At 41.3% G+C, this 13,074-nt stretch overlaps 1 protein-coding gene across 1 annotated transcript in view; it reads right to left on the bottom strand.

Moving 5' to 3' along the window:
• The window catches only part of MKI67 (marker of proliferation Ki-67), a 28,005-nt gene extending 15,841 nt beyond the window's left edge, over positions 1-12,164 (bottom strand). Inside the window, exons 1-12 of the mRNA XM_026851566.1 lie at positions 12,073-12,164; positions 10,869-10,950; positions 10,671-10,786; positions 10,098-10,167; positions 9,114-9,192; positions 6,968-8,473; positions 6,423-6,661; positions 5,243-5,654; positions 3,066-3,181; positions 2,695-2,866; positions 2,472-2,606; positions 103-113 (exon numbers count right to left, since the gene is read on the bottom strand). Coding sequence (XP_026707367.1) covers positions 103-113; positions 2,472-2,606; positions 2,695-2,866; positions 3,066-3,181; positions 5,243-5,654; positions 6,423-6,661; positions 6,968-8,473; positions 9,114-9,192; positions 10,098-10,167; positions 10,671-10,786; positions 10,869-10,950; positions 12,073-12,164 — 3,030 coding nt within the window. The remainder of the gene's footprint in view (positions 1-102; positions 114-2,471; positions 2,607-2,694; positions 2,867-3,065; positions 3,182-5,242; positions 5,655-6,422; positions 6,662-6,967; positions 8,474-9,113; positions 9,193-10,097; positions 10,168-10,670; positions 10,787-10,868; positions 10,951-12,072) is intronic.
• Positions 12,165-13,074: the final 910 nt, after the last annotated feature.

The raw sequence follows: 13,074 nt of genomic DNA, 5'->3' as shown, positions 1-13,074 counted from the left end.
TTGTCCCTAAAATTTCTAGTGCTGCAAGTTTTTTATTGCAATTTCCTCTGTTTTGATGCAATACCAGACATAAACCAGAAATGCTGACATTAAACTACATACCTTTGACCTTTCTGACACCAAGCAAGAAAAAGATGACATTTTTTGTAAAATTCTTATCACAGGATATCTCAAGCGGGAAGGGGCACCTGAGGATCCCCGAGCCGACCGCCCGGCTCCTCACAGCACTGCCTAAAGCTAAACCATGTAACCCCGAGGCTTGTCTGAATGCCCCCTGAACTCTGCCAGGCTGGGTGCTGTGACCACTGCCCTGAGGAGCCCGCTCCACGGAGCAACCACCCTCCCAGGGAAGAGCCTCTTCCTGACGCCCACCCTCAGCCTCCCCTGACGCAGCTCCATCCCATTTCCTCGTGGCCTCGCCCTGCTCAGCAGAGAGGAGAGCAGCAGCTCCCCCTCCACTGCCCCCTCGAGGAAGGGCTGCCATGAGGGCACCCCTCAGCCCTCTCCAAGCTCAACAACAAACCAAGCCACCTCGGCTGCTCTTTGCAAGCCTTACCCTTAAGGCCTTTCCCCTTGGTCACCATCCTCTCCACACACTCTGATCTCCTTCCTACTTCCACGCGCCAAAACTCGAGGAGGAGCCGCAGCTCTGCAGTGCCCAGTGGGACAGTTGCCTCCCCGACTGGCCAGCTGTGTTGTGGTTGCCATCTCCTAGGACACGGATGGCATGTTTGGTGGCCACCACTCACAATGCACCTTGCCGTCAACCCCAACCCCAAAATGGCTTCCCAAGGCGCTGCTTTTCAGCCTCTCATTCCCCAATTTATAGGGAGAACCAGGATCACTCCAGCCCAGGGGGAGAACCCAGCACTTGTTCCTGTGCAGTTTCACACGTTTGGGGATTGCTCACCTCTCCTCTACCAAGGTCTCTTGTCTACAAACATGTTATTTGTGTGCCAGAATTGCTATTTCTGTAATAGTATACTCAAAACAAAGCCTTGAATTTTGAAAGGCGAACTTTGTTTTGGTCTCTGGAAAAACAATGCCACAGGTTGAAACACACCTCTGGGCGTAGGAAGAACAGGGTTATTGGAAACAATCAGCTTGGATTTATCAGAGGAAAATCATACCTGATCAATCCAATTACCTTTTATGATGGAAAGGGCGTAGTGGCTATCTTGTTCAATGTGACTTTAACAAAGTTTTCAACACTCTCTCCCACAGTATTTCGGTACTCGAGAACATCACAGGTAGATGCACAGGCACTGTTTGAATCAAGAACTGGCCAATGGATCCGGCTCAGAGTTGCAGCTATTGAGTCTCTACCTGCCAGCCAGTAACAAGCAAGGGTACTGCAGGCTGGACGAACAGGCTAACTCTAACAATCTCAATCTTAAAACTATCCATTTTAAAATCATAACCCTCATCTTCAAGCTAGAAATAAAGTATGCACGTCTGCTGGTGTCAGTTTTTAAATCAAGGCCTGTAGGATCTAGCAATAACTTGCCTTTGTATTTCCTATCCTGGCAAGTCCTAATCATAAGAAGTTCAAGTCCTTCCAAATTCCTGGTCCAGCAACATTAAGAAATAAACTTCAGTTTTTCAACTCGTATTCCCCAGATGATCAAACTAACATATTCATGACATACAGAAGCATTGGTGTTTGTAGAATCTAAGATTAAGGGCTTGCCCACTGATTTAAGGAAAGCACTAAAAGAGCAGAATAACTAACAGCTGCTAACAGACATCTTCAAGTGCATGAAGATCACTCTACTAGTTCTTCTTTTCCAAGGAAACACTTTTTACTGGACTCCCTTCTGAATTTTTAACAAGCTTTGTTATACCTAAGCCTGACTTCCACAACAGCTGAAATAAACCAAAATATATTTCAATAATTACTTTAAATATTGGAGGACTTAATTCTTGATTTTTCATGATGCTCATCATCATCAGTAGATGATGCTCAGTTTTGCTAAATTCTCAAGAACACAGAATTTTAATTTCAAGAGTTCTGGGTTATACAGGGACACATTGACTGGTAGACAAGCTTGTTATTAGGAAAAGATGCACAACAAAGTACCATCTCAACACAAATTTTTGTAACCTGAAACTTTTTTTTTTTAATGGATTTTTTTCTATAAGATTACACAATGATCTCTTCTTACCATGAAACGTTGTCACTGAATTTCGATGTATCCAGACAACTGATTAAGGAAGTGCCACTCTTCAACACTTTGAAGTTTCATACCAAATAAATAAAGTAATATCGACTCAAAAATTAACTGAAACTACAAAAATGTCTTAATACATGATAAAAATCAGTGGTTCCTTTTATGGGTTGCCAGATGCTTTATCTCGATACATCGAGCCTGCCTAGGTTGAGCCTACTCGCTGTCTCAAGCAGCAGACACACCACTACACTGCTACCTCTAAATATACCAAAACATTTCCTTTATTTTCAAATAACATACCAGATTCTTCAGGAGTCTGCAATTCAGAAGTTTCCATTGCGGTACACGTTGGTGTAAATTCAGTCTTCTGAACAGAGGCCAAAGGTAATGTTTTTCCACTCTTATTTTCTGGAGTTTGAAACATTTCAGCTATTCCTATAAGTTAAATTTAGAGAAATGAACATACACTTTGACAAAAGAACTACACAGTTGGCAGCGTGAGCAACTGATTTAAACACCTTACCTGTGAAGCTTTCGTCCATATTCATGTTTAGCATCACAATAGGATTTTTTACCACTTTAGGAACCTGTCCAACTGTTGTGACTGTGGTGGAATAAGCTCTACCTACAACTATTGTAGCAGGTGACTCTGCATGACCTGTACTAAAATGACCTTTTATTTTCCTTTCTGGAGTCTGCAGAGGGAAAAGGAAAAAAAAATAATAAAAAGGTCAGCAAACTAAGATAGCTTTTATATAAAATCTACATTTCTTATTTTCTGTGAAAAAGACATCAACACTCATTTAACATCATACTAAAAGCTCAAATCCTTCCCGTTTCTGTAGAAAAATACCTACAAGCTGGTTTGTGGTTATGTAAAAACAAAAAGAATACCTTTGGTGATGTTGTTTTCTTCTTTAGGGATCTTCCTTTTCGGACACTTCTTTTAACAGTCTTTGACTGTGGTCTTGCAACACCTAGTTTTACCACTTCTGCCCAAGATTTTGCAACTAGAAAGCAAAAGAGAAATAACCACTTTAATTGCCAGCTGTATAACTGGAAGTTCTCACTTATTTCCCTGTGAATTTGCTACAGACAGGCACAGGGAAGTGGCTGCCTCACCTGACAACACCTACACTGAAGTGCTCTGTGAAACACTCTCAGTTGGAAGACCCAATTTCAGCTGAAAGTGTCCAGTTACCCACTATGGCTGTTTCCACAGCAAAACAACAACAAAAAGCTTTATACAGCATCAAATAGATATTAGATCCTACCACTAAAAGCTAACTCAATTCCACCCTCACTCTTTTTGTATGGAAATATTTTTTTTCCAACAGAAATTTGCCATGAGCCTTTCAGTCTCATTCATTATTATACTTAAATTTTTCCCTGGTGGGATATGAGATTGACCATCAGAGAAACAGCTTCTACGTGAACAATACCTTGCTTTTCTTTCACCACCTTCCCAAGGATTTCACAGTCAGGCAATTATTTATACTGCTTATAGCATTTAGATCTGCACAGACATTCCATAATTTTTTCTTATATCACCTTCTCTTTATAACATACTCTGAAAATTCCCGAAGCAAAGTTGCCTTTATCACAGCATCGTTCTGTACACAGCAGAGGAATAAGGAAAATAGTTACAGGTGTGTAATAAATGAAGCTGTAAGGACATCTACCTCCTTTACTTCAGAAAAGGACTATAAGAAGACAATGATTATATAAAAAACAATGGTTTTCAAGTGCAGATAACAAGGGGAATTCCCTTCCTGAAGAAAACAATGTTATGATTTTCTTGTCAGAATTGCTGTTCAAGTTAGAGAAAGTCTGTAAATAAGACTTTTTAAAAGCTGCAATTGCTAGGGTGTTCAGAATACGTAGAAAAGTGCCAAGCATGCAGAAAATTATCTGAAAAAGCAAGTTTTATTTTGGATACCAAGTAGACATCCAAAATTTTTAAGAACTGTGGCTTTCTTTTCACATTACAGAATAAACTGATGCGCTTATATAAAAAACCACTCGCTTATTACAGAGAGGTGGTGAGAAATGATGGGTCACCAATATTTGTGAACTACTCTGCTGCTATGAAAATGAGCGGAAGAACCGAAGCCACTGAAAAAAAGAACCCTCACTTATTTCACTAAAAGACTAATACACATTCAGCTGTATTAACCAGGAAGCACTGTGAAGGCCTGTGATTTTATCTGATCATATAACAACAGTAATGATGAGATCCTCACTGGGACACGTATGCAGCACATTGTTCAAAAGTTTAAAGTGACATACAAAAAAAAGGAGACAGTAAAGAGTAACAAAAATTCCTGCATGAATAGTGGTGTTGGTGGGAAGTTTTAAATTTGACTTTGAAAGAGTCAAACTGATTTGATTTATGAAGCAGATGACAAAGACACATTATCTGTAAGCTGCTTCAAAGATAAAAACATCAAGAATCAGATGCCCCCTATCATAATTTTTCCAGTGCTGTGAAAACCTTTTCAAACTAGTGTTCAACATTCAAATTCAAATATTCAGCTTCAAACTATTCAAATTAACACCCAGTTACCACCCTGGTTTTTTAATTCTGTTATATACCACTGTCAAAAATTAAATGCAGTCCAGCCCATGGACAAAAGTTGTGAACTGCCTATAAAAAAGGCACAAAGAAAACAAACTGAAGCTAGATTGCTATAAAACTCAGGTTTTCACATCAAAGTTGATGTCATTGATACAAAGTGATTTAGTTCAATACTACCTGAACTTGGAAGGACTGGGATTGCTATTGTAACTAACCTCACAAAGAGAACCTTAATTCTACCATTTTTCAACTTCTGAACGGTAAGATGTGTTCTAAATAGTTTCATATATGCTTTAGTAACATGCTTTATGAATATGACAGAATGTAACCCTTTGCAATTCCCAAGTTGTTTCCAGCAAGTCCAACAACTGCCAGAAGAGAGATGCCAATCATTTGGTGGGCTCTGCATAACAAAATAACAGGCCTACTTCAGTTCTGTTCCCATATTTTACAGCAATAAAATGACTACTAAAAATTATCTGCTGAAACAAACCTAGTAGATTGGCACTAGAGGCACCGCTTCTTCTTTTTGCACTGATAACTGCTACAGCCCCACTTCTCCTCATGGGTGTGACCTTTGAAGCAAGTTGTGCAGTTTTTGTCAATTTGTCAGGTGTATTTGTTGAAGAGGTTTTATCATCTGGGTGAACCTGAGAAGATTTAGGGGTTTTCACTCGGGGATCCCTTTTCTCCTTCGTATTCACGTTTTCTGCAATGGCATCCTTCTCTTCTGCAATTGGTGATGGTGTCGTGATGTGAGAGACAGAGAAACGTTTTTTTGTGAAAGGTGCTGGAGAGCCTAAAGGAGGTGTAGGTCTTGCTTTCCCAGAAGCAGGGGATGAGGCAGCTGGTGACTTCCCAGCTGGCAAATCCTTTGGTGACATTGTTTCTTTCTGCAAATGTTCCTGGTAGAAAAAAAACCACAAAAGGTAAAGATAAAATGTTATTGCACATAGCTCAACTACATCCCTGGCAAGCACATACAATAGTATAAACTATCATCAGATCATTTGAAAAAACGTTTGAAAATATTTTCTGAAAAGCAACTTGTAACAAGTTTTAAATTTCAAAACACTCTCACAAGAGAGAATCACAGAATCATCTAGGTTGGAAAAGACCTTGAAGATCATCTAGTGCAACCATTAAAACACATGCAAATTCCATCGAAGAAATTAAGAGAACTTCTAATTCTACTTTATTCAGAAGTTTTGTTCATATCAAGTACACGAGATACATTTCAACCAGTTTAAATCAACAGCAAATGTTTTCCAAGTTCTAGCCAAACCGCATGGCAGTAGCTTCTCCAGTCTGTCAAACTCCTGTTTTCTGTTACTTAGGATAAACTGGAGCTTGTAGACACTGCTGCTCAGCACAAACATCCAGAAATACACTCCTGCGTACACATGAAAATGAGCAATAGCCTGTGAGGTGAATAAAAACACACCTCCTGTAGAAAGACAGGTGGATATAAAGTGTAAGCTGAGCCCTTTCTTACAACAGCAAGTTAAAAAAAATGCTGATTAAAACTTGATTTTAAATACGATTTTCATTTGCCATTAAAATCTCCACTTCCCAGCATACACCTAACAAGGTGTTAATTTTTAGAAGTCTTGGAATTTATAAATTCTGCACACATTAATTGTCTTCACAACCTGATTAGTCTTAACTTTTACCTGGACCGTCAAGCGCTTCAACCCCTGAGCCTTTTTCAGAACGGCGCGTGGCGAGTCTCCAAACGGTAAGTTCAGTCGGGCAGGAATTGCCCCTCTTTTAATGGGTGAGTTGGGAGGCAAACTTTTATCAAAAAGTTCTGGACTTAGATGACCACCAAAAGACACTCTCTTCCTTTTTTCTAAAGGCTGAAGTGACACACCACCACTTTTCCTCTTCTGAGATAGCGTTTTTGTCTTGCCTAAAAATAACAATTGAAAATATTTCTATATATTTATCTAAGAATCCAAGTCAATGTTCTCACCAGCAGAGAAATCAGTGCTTACTTGTGCATTTTAAGGTTGGAAACATATCAGAAGAGAGAAATAGATTCAATTGAGTAAACTTTTATACATATTATTGTGCATTTTTATGGTCACTATAACTACATGTTAAAATTTTAGCTAATACGTCAGCAATGAGTTCTACATTTCAGGTAAGTAAAAAAATTCCCATAAAAATGAGAATTCCTCAAATATAAAAGTGACAAGGAATTAAACATATTTACCTGAATCTCCTCCAGTCAGCAGGTCGGAAACATCCACTTCTGAGACAGCCTCATTGTCTTTCAGTAGGGCAGCACTTCCAGAAGACCTTCTCCTGGAGGACAACCTCCGAGGTCTCATCTCACAGGCATCTTCCAGATCTTGCTGCTGGTGATGCCCCTCAGTGGCGAGCTCTTCTTTACCTCCCTTGTCGTTTCTGTTTGGAGTTTTACTGGGATTTTCTTGAACAGCACTTGTCTCCAAGGATTTTTCAGTTAGCAGACCTGAGGCCCTTGGCCTATCCCTTTGTCTTCCGGGCTCAGACTTCGGACTAGGAGGAGATGACTGTTCTGATGTTAACTCTCCTGAGGCCGGTGTCTCCAGATGGACACTGGTGCTGGATAATTCTTTACTTTGCCTGTTACTTCTTCTGGGACTCTTGGAATTCGAAAGAGAAACCGGAGTTTCAGAACATTCCTCTTTTGAATCAACAAAGTTTGCCTGATCACAAATTTCTTTCAGCACTTCTTCTTTTACAGCTCTTCCTGGGGTACACTGCTTACTGTTGCGTCTTGGCTTTAGGCATTCCTTTCCTGCCAAAGGCAGCTGTTTGAGGCTGTCATTTCCGCATGCTGAATCTTCCCTTGCAGTCCCAGCTAACAGTTCTGGAAAAGACTGACATCTCAAAGACACACGTCCTCGAGTTGTTGGAGTATCGGTATATACAGGATCCATTCCACTGCTTTCTCTGGGAGGTGCTATGAAATGCGACCAAGGACTCCTCCTTCTGGACGTTGGTGGAGACAGAACATATTTATCTACTTCAGAAACATTCGCTGTGTTTGTCCTTTGTGCTAGTTTAGCTCCTGCTGCTGGACAGCTGTGTATTTTCATTTTATCTGCACAATCCAAACACTCTACAATGCACGGCTTCAGTGAAAATGCTGCATTTGCATCCTTCTCCTTACTGGATCTGCTTCTAAATTCAGTACCTTCAGAGCTGCCTTCTGTACTTAGTTCCTTATGATCCTGCAAGTGATTTCTTTCCCCAGGATCTCCTGCTATCTCCTTTGAAACAGAAGCTCGAGGACTCCTGGTAAAACTCTTCCTGGTAGCACTTCCTACAGTCGAGATCTGGTTCAATTCTGAACAGGTTACTTCTCCCTTTATTTTACATTCTTCAATATTTTCACTTCTACTTCTCGCTTTTTCTCTAGTCAGGCTTCCCAGATCATAAAAACAACTCAGTGAAGTTCGAGCACTCGGCTCTAGCAGGACACTCTTCCCATCTCCTTTTGCAGCTTGGTGACATACATTTCCCTCTCCCGAAGTTTTTTGCACTTTCATCTCGCATTTCAGTTTTTCATAAAGTTTACTAAATGGAGACATTTCACATTGCCTCCTAACGGAGAGAAGTGCTCTGCCTGCAGATTTGGGTGTGTGTAGTTTGACAGGTAAAGCTTGGCAAGTTTTTTCTTCTGTACTTTGTTTCTTTTCATTGGCATTTTTTTCTTCCCACTCAGCATTATCTGCAAAGCAAAGCAAAAAGTAATACAGATGCAGAGTTACTTAAACATGGCAGAACTACAATTATGAGTTCCAAAAATACAGGTGAAAATTCCGTCCTTTCCTCTCCCGACGCGGTCAACCAGTGTCCAGGATACAGTACTGAAAATAAAGCTCTGTTAACAACAACAAGTCTTCTCATGATAGAAGTATTAGTGTCTAAATATTTAATTAAACTTTAATTTGTAATATGGAATTTATGCCACATTCAGGGAAGGCACTTGGTATTTCATGCTTTTGTTTTGCATCAAAAACAACGGCTCATAAACATCTTCCAGGGCTGCCACAAGACAAACCTGTGAGCACAGAATCAACCCACCATTCAGGTCAGCTCACCACAAACCCATCTGCTTTCCATCCTGCATTTACACAGGGGCTGTGTTGCTTTAGGGCAAAGTCAGCCTGCAGAGCTGCCACTTCCCAGTGAGACACAGCAAGTGACTGCTCATGTGCTGCCAAGTCCACTGGAACCCGGGACTCACACTGGAAAGTCCTAAACCACATTGCCTTTGCTCTTTGCAACCTTGTTTTTCTTTTTAGGGTAAGAATAAATGCAGTTAAAGGGGAAGAAGACAAGAGAGCCCCCATAACACAGCTACCAACCTGAAGCATGAAGACTTTTAGATCCTGAAGTTGGTTTGTGTAGTAATTCCACTTCTGCCACCTGCTGAACATGAAGAACCTGTAAATTTGCACAATATTACAGCAGAGCAACAAATATTTTACAGTTTAGCTTTCTCCTGGACATTGAAAATCACCATAGAAATACAGGCACTGTTTACTAAACAGGGATAAAAGGATTCAGATGAAATCCTACAATGTTTCCGAGTTGAAGGACACTGACCAATACACATTTAAGGCCCTACATAGCATGAGTGTCAGTCATGTTTTGCCACTAGAATTATCAGCTCTAAGAGCAGGTGTATCAGAAGAATATACAGAAGCACACTTGAAACTCACCTTCTTACCACACCTACTGCAAAATTTTAATTTAAATAAGAGTACTATAAAATAATAATACAAAAAAAAAAATATTTCAAAGCCCACAGTACTCACAAATTAACATCATCCCCTTTAAGGGAGAAAACTTGGCTGAGAACAAAAAAAAGAAACTAATGGAAATAAATTATTAAAACACAGGCTTACTTTGCTATTTATAAATTCTAACAACACCTTACTGTGCTAGCACATAGAACAACAGATTATTCTGGAATAAAAAGCATGCTCACTCCCTAGGGCAAGCATCCCTGTTTAAAATATGAGGCTATCCAAGGCTCACAACTCTGCACTTCTTCCATTCCATCCTCTCTTTGAAAAAGCTATGGATTAATTTTTAATACTTTACCTGTGTTAGTAACAGCACAGATTATTAAGGAGCTATTACCAGAAAATGACAAGTCTAGAATTAATAAATTTTTAAATTTTTAAAAAGTATTTATCTGAAGGAGTTTATTCTTATTTTCCAACAGAACGTTAGTCTGCGGCTGAAAAATTATTTCTAACGAGAAAACAGAACAAGGAAATAGAACCCTGTATCATTCCAACACCAACCTACTCGCAATAAATAACCTATGGCCGCAAAATTACCTGCAGGGTTTCATCTCTTGGAGACCTAGAACGTTTCTTCCTTGGAGTTGATGGCAGAGGATATTCAAATCTGGAACAAATGTTTAAAACCACAAACATTTTCTATCAAATTGCTGATGTCTAAATCCCTCTCATTAAGACTAATGACCTAGCAAGAGTTGTCCACTCCCAACAATACACACAGACCACTTTTAAGGGCTTTAACTACATCAGACTAGTTCTAAATTTTCCCCTAAAAATGACCACCCTCGAAACAAAATCACAATGATCTCTCTAGACAATTCTAGCTTTATTGGTTTAGCTTAATGTAATATAAAAGTGATATAAAAAATCTTTAAGAAATCCTGCCTCCTCAAGAAGGTCTATAAGACCTTGTGAAGACACATGAAATAAACTAGATTAACTTCTGCTGCTGAAGATAGGGAAAGGAGATTTTAATTTTCCCATTTATCTCCAGCCACCTTCTGTATCTCCATCCATCAGCAGAGCCTGCGCCCACAAACCTCTCCGTGCTCTTGGCCTGCACAACCCCTTCCAGGATCGAGGCACTAACAGTTTGGCAGCGGCACTTACCTGAAAGAACGATCAATAATAGTTAACACATCTCCGTGCTTCAGAGGTACAGGGTGCTGAAAACAATCACCATTCAGCCGCGTAGGATTTATCGTACTTAAATTAGTCAGTATTGCCTAAAAATAAAACCAACATTTTGGGTAGCCTGAGAAGATGAAGACATGCAATGTACACCTCGTTACAATAGGTCAGTCTTACCTCCTTGTTTTCATTTACTTCAATTTTACAATGTTCTTTCGAGACCTGAGGCAACTGGATGCGAATATCACACTCTGTTCTCCTGCGGGTGAAAAGACAAGTTGGAGTTTCAAGACACACAAAAGACAGAAGAATCTGACTACTACAGCATTAGGTCATTTCCCAACTTTTCAGCTAATAGTTGTGCAGCACCATGGTTCTTTTAAATCTGGCAATGTCAAGAAAATGAACTCCCTAACTGCAGCAAAAAATAGAAACTCGTGCTTCTACCTCAGCAGAGAATCCGTATCAGAAAAAAATATGTGAAATACCCAAATTCTGAAAAAAGCAGGTCACCAGCCAAAGGAGACACATCTACAACAGGTATCTGCTGCTTTGAGATTACTTGTCTCCTGACCTGCAAGTTGCTGAAGACTTGCAGAATATTTCTAGAAAATGCCAGCATGTGCTTAAACCACCACATGTTCTTCAGGTCACTCTTAAGCATTTGTTACTTATCGCCCTCAGAGACAGACCATTGGTAGCTGGAGCTCTGCTCTCACCTGGAGAGCCACCTGCAGCTTCTCTGAAAGCTCCTATTAAGTGAAACTTATGTTTCTGAGGGTAAAGACTTTTTTTTTTTTTTTTAAAAAGCTTTTGAGGTGCTGCAGCTGGCAGGCAGCAGACACACACGCTGTCATACCGGAGGGACTGCTGTGCCCAGAAGCACCAACACCTCTCCCTGATGCAGCTGGCAGAAATTCATGTTTGTACCTTTAAGTATCATCTCTCTGGGCAGCTCTGCTGAGGCCAAGGAACAGAATTCTTGACCCCGGAGTGCTTCCCGTAGATTTGCCTTACAGAATCGTATTCCAGACTGAATAATTAGTTATTTAAGGTATCTGGCAGACAAGGAAGTGCTGAACTTACCCAGTTTAGAGAAAGTAAAATGTAATGAAGACAGTTAAAAACAAGCCATGTACCTCACTACACTAGTCAATTCTCTCTAAACTGTCTCAGAATTAGGCTATACACTAAAGCGTACTACTAATGGCTAAACTGTACTACTATTAAGCCCTTCCCCAGACTTCCTTTGGCCAGAAGCTTAAAAAAAATAAAATAATAGTAGCTCTGGCAAGGAAAGGACAAAATTTGCAGGAAAAATCTGCAGGAAAAAAATTATTAATATTATTTTGATGTATATAAGTACTCAACCAATTCTCACCTTCCAAATAAACAAGAACTTGCAGTGAGTGGAAAACAAATGCCATCAGTCCCATTCCGTTTAATTACGATGATATTCCCAAAGAGTGGCATCTTCAAGTGTGAGGAATCTTACCTATAAAAGCACGTCGAAAAAATTACTCATCCAAATACTGGAAATCGGGTGGGTGGGTATTTTTTTTAACTTCTTTTCAGGAGATATTTTCTAAGGTACAGCAGAAGACTCTCGGTGTAGAAAACTGGGAACTATTTGCCGTGAGCAAACAGGGGCAGCTGAAGGCACCCTGAGGTTGGAGGAACTCGCTTTACAGAGGGTGGCAGGAGCAGTCATCCCGGGCTCCTGTCACCTCGGTCATACTACTCTGGCCTCTGCAGTAGGTATTTCCTACCCATCGGAGCCTTTGCAAGGATTCCGGGGCCACACATACGGTATTTCACAGCGTGCTCCACTTCACTGCCGGGTAAACAGTCACTCCACGCCAACCCAAGTATCAGACATTCTGTTCTCTACACGGAAATCCTTAGAGGCGACTTTAGAGGACAGAGCAACAGACGGGACTCGCGTCCTCCTGACGGGGGGGAAGAAATGGCGCGTCCCCGCGAGGAGCACGGGCAGGAAGGGACCTGAACGGCTGCAAGGATCAGCCGCAGCAGGGCGGGGGGCAAGTGCAGCTCGGCGGGCACGGAGAGGCAGCAGCAGGAGGAACAGCCGTCAACTCGGGCGGGAGGAGGAAGACAAAAGCCCCAAAGCCACAGCGCCGGCCCCCCCAGAGACGCTCTTCCTCGCCTGCCGAGGGCGCGTCCCCAAGGCCAGCCACCCTCGGGGGAGCGTCTCTAAACCGCCCCGTCAGAGCGCGGCTCTGGGAGCGGCGAGCGGGAAGAAGGGCCCGCAGGGACTCCAGGGCGACCCTCGGGACTCTCTCCCCGCCTTTCACCCGATCCAACAGGCGCTGAGCGACCCAGGCCAAGGGCGCGCACGGAGCAAGCGGCCCGGCCCGAGCCC

Source organism: Athene cunicularia, assembly GCF_003259725.1.
Source record: "Athene cunicularia isolate RWA chromosome 6 unlocalized genomic scaffold, athCun1 chr6_part1, whole genome shotgun sequence".
Lineage (NCBI taxonomy): Eukaryota > Metazoa > Chordata > Aves > Strigiformes > Strigidae > Athene > Athene cunicularia.
The sequence above is the reverse complement of the archived record's forward strand: the minus strand, read 5'-3'. Positions and strand labels throughout refer to the sequence as shown.